Below are 6,150 nucleotides of genomic sequence, written 5' to 3' on the forward strand. Positions count from 1 at the left end.
CTCCCCGCTGTCCCCCGGCCCCGCCGGCCCGCGCGCCTCACCTGCTGCTCCTGGCCGCCAGCTCCTCTCTCATCTTCTTAATGTCGCTCTTGCATTTCTCAATCTCCACCACCTTCAGTCCCTCCACTGGTGACGAAGAGACACGAGGGGGTTACCATGGATACACGGAGGGCCTTGAGAGGCTGGTCAGTGGGGTTGGCCCGTGGCTGCCCATTCCCCGGGGAGGAGCCAGTTCAGCACTGGTGCCCAGGTCTCGCCGCCACCCCCGGCCACAGCTGACTCTGACATCTCGGGCCTGTTCCAGGCCACACGTGAGCTGTTCCCTCCATCTGTGGGCATCTACGGGGCGGAAACCCCTCGCCCCGCTCCCTGAATCAAGACTTTTCTCGCACCCATTAAGATGTGACGGAAGCCTCAGTGGGTCGCCAGGCCACGTGTGGACCTGGATGGATGAGGAGCAGTCAGGCCACGTGAAGGCTGAGCAGAGCCCGGGCCGGGTCACGTTCCCGGAGTCCCGTGGCAGAGCTGTGTCTGAGAAGCCAGGACACGTTTCTCAACGAACCGAGGCTCACTCCTCCAGGCCAGGGTTTGACCGGGGACGCTGCCTCCGGCAGGCCGCACGGCGAGCCGGAAACAGCGCTAGGAGGCAGGTGGCTTTTAGCTCAGTCGTTCACGAAAAAAGGACTGGCTTTGTTACTTTGTAATCACACCGTGATTTTTATGCGAAAGGATACGGCCCACGATGCTACTGTATCTCCGGCTAAAAATAAAACGTGGATGATTTCTAAGGAAGACGAAGAAACTCGGTGACTTCAGCAGTTCCTCTCACCCCGACGGAACTGCGGAGGCTCAGAGCACGTGTTGGGGACACTCGCCCAGGGCAGCTGGGCTGGAACATAACCGCCCCGCCCCTCCCACCCCTGCAAGTTTCCTAAACATTCTCAGGGTCAGAGGCCAAGGGCGGGGGCGAGAGGCTATGCAAAAACATTGCTTCTTTTTGCCCAAAGTGGCCAGAATCTGGAGGATCTGCTACTCAGATCTGGTTCTGGTGACTTGCGTCTGTGCCGTGCCTGGGACACTGTCCCTTCTCTACCAAGACATGGGACCAAAGCATGGGGTCTTCAATGCAAGCCTTTTGAACCAGCTGTCCCCGTGGCCGATGGCACGTGTGCTGCCATTGGGGACCCACAGGGGACGATGCTGGGTACGTTTCTGTTCGCTCACTCAAAGCCCACAACTGCCCTTGGGAGGGGGGTGTTCTGAGCTCTCTCTAGTGTCACAGATGCCATTTGGAAGTCAATGAAGGCCGCAAGTCCCCTCCTGAGGAAAGGGACACCAGCGCAGACCGTTCGGGGTTTGCATTGGGACAGGAGGGCACTGTGGCCTCGCAGCCACGCCCAGGCCTTGGTCCACACTGCAGGATGCTCAGCCCGCGGAGCAGAGGACCCCAGAGGGGCCGTGTCTGCCATATGCCAGGAGGACACTAACATCAGCAAACAGCAGAGTCGACGTCAGTGGCCAGAAAGAGCTCAGTCTTACTGCCACGCGAAGGACAGGAAATTCCAGAAAGTGACTAGATCTAGAGAAGAGGCCTAGCATGTTGTGTAGACTCTGATCTGATAAGTCGGCCGGTGTGGGGAAGAGACGAAGCCGGGGAGCCGTGCCCTGCACTCGAGGTCTGGGCTACGTTTACTATGCCTCAAACATCGTTATGTACAAAACGGAGGAAATACGGCCCATCCGGAAGAAGAAACATTTATCTCTGAACCGACTGGGCCAGAAAACCACCCATTTAATATTACATATATTGGCAGGGCCCCTTCCAGGCGTCTCTCCCATCCCCCATGCAGTCTAAATGTCTGTCTGTCCGTCCATCGTCTGTCTGTCTGTCTATCTATCTATCTACCTATCTGTCTTTCCTTAATTTTGAGAGGTCAAAGTCAGGATCGTGCCGTTTGCTGTGTTTTCTCACTTGCTTTCCCCGCATTGTTCTCGTCGAGGGCACTCGGAGTGCCAGCAGCCGCCTCCTGGCTCACGGTCTCCGGCGGGTGTGTGACATGTGGCTACCGACATTGGAGTGGACGTAGATCAGACTCCCTGGTCATTTATTAGGAGTGATGTTTAAATTAAGCCATTGGAGCGACCCAGTGTAATGCTGCCAATTTGAATCCCAGAGATTCAGAATTCGTGGCAATTATGTTTATGAAGAGCCTGGTTGCCAAGGAAATGGAGATAAGTCACTCATTAATCAATGGAAGAGAAAAACAAGTCTTCACAGGATTAAAGAGCAGGACGTGGGGGACGAGGCTTGAGAGCGGGCGGGCTCCCGTCCCTCCGTGCTTCCCCGGGCTTGGGGCTGCTTTTGGAAGCCCAGCTGTCCCCTCCTGGACTTCAGAGGTGGTCCCGTGGGCCCCTGCAAGTCACAGGGAGAACTCTTAAGAACGACCTTCCGAGAGGGACGCTGGCCTTGGGGACGGGCCTTGGCGGGCAGGGGCAGAACAGTTCGGGGGCGGCCCTGCTCTCTGCCGGCCCCCAGCGGCCTCGCTGGGCTCAAGCGAGAGGCGGCAGGGGCCGGGGCCGTCCCCTGGCTGCAGAGCGAACGCCAGGCTCCTAAGGACACGGGAGCTGCAACACTTCCTCCAAGGACGCTGGTAAAGGGTTTGCACAAGGCACGTTCCCGAGTGACAAACAGAAAAGCCAGGTTTGGTTTCAGTTTCGAGTCTCCAGAATTGTTCGCGTGACCTTGGGCCGGTTCTCCCCGTGCTTAGGTTTTGGTCCACGCCCTGGGCACAGGACAGGGGGTTGGGGGTCAGGGCTGCCCTGCGCCTGGCACAGCGGCCAGTGTCCAAGGAACAAGGAAGGAAGGGAGCGAGGCCTCTGTGACGCTCCGTCTCCGACCAGGAAGCAGGCGAGGACCCCGTGTCCTGTGTTTACAGGATGACCTCTGACCTGGGCGGGACCCCGGACTCCTTGGAGAAGGCAAACATTTTCCATAAAAAGGAAGGAAAGCTTTTAGAGCGAATTAAAGAAATGGAGAAATGTGTATTTGATTCAGAAGAATAGTATGTTTGAGAAGGAGAAAAAGAGGAAATTCCACTTAAAACGAGTCACACAGTGAAACGCGGCTCACGGACACCGGGCCGGCTGGGCGCCCCCGGGAACTCGAGAAGCAGGAGAGCTCGTAACAGCTCGCACACACCAGATAAAGTGTGCGTGCACGTGAGCGTGGGGTGTGGACGTGTGTTTACATGCGTGTGCGTGAGTGCATGTACCTGTGTCTGTTCACGCGTGTGTGTAGCATGTGTAGTGTGTGTGTCTACCTCTGGCCCGGGCCGGCGGAGCGGTCCAGCTGTTGGGCTTCCAGCAGCCCCCCAGTCCGGCGGCCCAGGCCAGCTTGCTCTGGCAGCTGTGCAGGGTCAGGACTGACCGTCTGAGCAGCAGGGATGACCTTTCCCCCGAGCGATCTGCACGACAAGTCCAGCTGCAGGCCCCTCTCCTCACAAGGACTGTCCTGGCCCCTTCCCCGTCTCTGGGGCAGGGCATTGCTGTCTCCGGGCGGCTCCTGAGAGAGGGAGGTCCCCCCGCCCCCCACCTTCCCGCCCGCCTGGCCTCGGTGCTAGAAAGGAGCACAGCTGGTCACGACACCAGTGATTCTGACGTAGGCATCGAGCCTGAGCTCTGAGCGGGGAGGGGTGACGCCTGCTCCAGGTAAGCTGTGTGCGCCTGCAGGATTTCTGTGGTTTACCCGACGGCCCTGCAGAGAGGCGCCTTCCCTCCGCGGAGGGACCGGCCCCAGATGGGCCAGGGGAGAAGGGCAGGCGGGCCGCGTCCTTTGACGGTCCTCCGTCCACATGCCGCTTCAAGGCAAAATAAAAGCCTTCTCAGCCTGATCATCGTCTCCCTGGCCAGACGCTGGCAGCCACCCAAGCTGAGGTCAACCGGGTTTGCTGCAGGAGTTTCGACAATTCCTTAGCGGCCCCTTCAGCTTGCCTTTTGCAGTGGCGGTGGGCAGTGGGGAGGGTGTGGGGGGGGCAGAGGCGCCCACTGTCCCTGGGCACCAGCACGCCAGGTGGGGACTGTGACTTCCCCTCTGGAAATGCAGACGGGGACTCGGCAGCGAACCTTTTTCATTTTCCGTGTTCTTTACCTGAACCCCTCCCACGTCTGGAGAAGTCCCTGCTCTGCGGGGCTTGGTGGGAAGCCGAGCCTGCCTTGAACTGTGTCCCCTCCACAAAAGATGGGGTCACATCCTTAGCCCCAGAACCTGTGGGTGGGACCTTATTTAGACAAAGGTTCTTGGCAGGTATCCTGAGATGAGGGCACCCTGGATTAGGGCGGGCCCTGAATCCAAAGACAGGTGTCCTTGTCAGGGACAGGCAGAGGGCCCTGGAGACACAAGGACACAGGACAGTGTTTCGCGATGCTATGACCTCAGGTCTGGATTTTGTTTACTCATCCTGGAAGTGAATAAATACGGTGCCATAAACCGTTAACCTTTGCCCTGACGCTGGCGGAGTCCGAGCTCTGCTCCTTGTTTATGGGTGAGGACACAAGGGTCGCATGACTCGGGGCTGTTCCCCTCCCAGATTTTACTGTCTGCTCTCTGGCTGAGGCTGGGATCACCCCGCCTTGCTCACTTGCAGTTTTTCTGCTGGCCTTTGTGGAGCCTGGGACCCGGGGGGCGAGGGTTTAGTGGACATAGTCCAAAAAGCCCGTGAAACCACAGGGCGCGGGGCCGCGCATCCTCGTTTACGCACAGAGACACACGCAAGGTGGTCAGCAGAAGTGCCTTCCCGGAGAGGTCTAAAGCGGGGGGCTTCCCTGTGCACGGGAAGAACGCTTCGCATGTGCCCTTGCTGGCACACGCGGCGTGTCACCTTGCGCCTGCGACGCTACGTTTAAGGTGCGTGGCTTCCCCGCTGTTCTGGGCTTTGCTGGCATTAATCTTTCCACCGGGGAAAGACACGCTCTTGCCCTCCCGTCACCTGGGTCTACATGGCTAACTGAAGCGGAGGTTACAGGACCGCGAAGCGAGCGGAGCGAGAGCTGCACTCACGTTCCACGCGCTTCTCCAGCATGGCCAGGTGGCTGGCGACTTCGGCTTTCAGCTCGTTGATTTTAAATGCCCTGGGAATGAAAGAGGAGAGGAAGACGAGACACAGCTCATGAGTCTCGAAGTTAATGCAGCTTCGGCCAACAGCTGTCGAATTGTGGCCTCGGGGGTGGGGGGCGGGCTGGTGGGGGGCCGCAGAGACGCCAGGAGTCTTGCCATGTCTGGGGTGGCGGCGAGGAGAGACGCCCTCAGACTATCTAAGGGGTGTACTTTCCGAGCCGGGAACACACAGCGGGACCACGCCGGTGGGAACGCTTCCTTCCCGTGCCTGGGAGTGGGCAGCTGGGTCGACAAGCCCAGCCCCCTGGCCCTGGCCCCAGACCGCCTTCGGAGGACCCGGTGTGCCCTCTCCGACCCATTCATTCAAACGTGTCTTGGGCTCTAAGAAAGTGTCACCACTTGCTCTTTCTCGTTTGAATGACCCTGGAGCAGTGAGAAACGGACCGGCTGAATGGCCCACAGCGACAAAGACCCCCTGCCCCCCACCCCCCGGGACCTCTGGGAGAAAGTGTTCCCGAAAACGGAGTCAATTCCCATAGGCGGGGCCCTGGGTCCCAGAACCACGTCCCAGAGCATCCTGGGCTTGCGAGCTCATTCTAAACGTGCCCGCTTGACTCGGTCTTGCTTTGGGGCGAGCGCCTCCTGGAGCTCAGCGAGCCGGCCTAGTTCCGGGGCTCCCGGGAGGCCCGCACTGGGGGGGCAGCCCCTGCGGGTGAGTGTCTGCGGCCGAGACGGCCCCCTCAAAAAAGGGGCACCGCTGCCGTGAACGGAACAAGCGCATGTCCCAGGACTGTGGGCGTAGGAGGTGCCGTACCTTGAGAACTGCTCGGCGACCTGGGTCAGCACGGTCTGGATTAACTCTTCTTTCTCTACAGACCAAAACAGAAAGTCAGACGGGAAAAGCGAAGGGCCTGCGGGTCACCACGGGCCTGAAGCCACGCGGCTCCGACGTGGCCAGGAGCGGCCTGCCTCACTGGACGCAAGCTCCGGCCCCCTGCCTGCACCCCGGGGCCTCTCCTGTCCACCTCCAAATGCTC

At 59.5% G+C, this 6,150-nt stretch overlaps 1 protein-coding gene across 2 annotated transcripts in view; it reads right to left on the reverse strand.

The window, feature by feature from the left end:
- The window catches only part of PDE9A (phosphodiesterase 9A), a 49,055-nt gene that overhangs the window by 21,443 nt on the left and 21,462 nt on the right, over positions 1-6,150 (reverse strand). For both annotated transcript variants that reach the window (XM_025050212.1, XM_025050213.1), the window contains exons 4-6: positions 5,928-5,982; positions 5,057-5,127; positions 42-126 (exon numbers count right to left, since the gene is read on the reverse strand). In XM_025050212.1, the coding sequence (XP_024905980.1) occupies positions 42-126; positions 5,057-5,127; positions 5,928-5,982 (211 nt within the window). The remainder of the gene's footprint in view (positions 1-41; positions 127-5,056; positions 5,128-5,927; positions 5,983-6,150) is intronic.

The sequence above is a fragment of the Pteropus alecto genome, unplaced genomic scaffold (genome assembly GCF_000325575.1).
Source record: "Pteropus alecto unplaced genomic scaffold, ASM32557v1 scaffold97, whole genome shotgun sequence".
Classification (NCBI taxonomy): domain Eukaryota; kingdom Metazoa; phylum Chordata; class Mammalia; order Chiroptera; family Pteropodidae; genus Pteropus; species Pteropus alecto.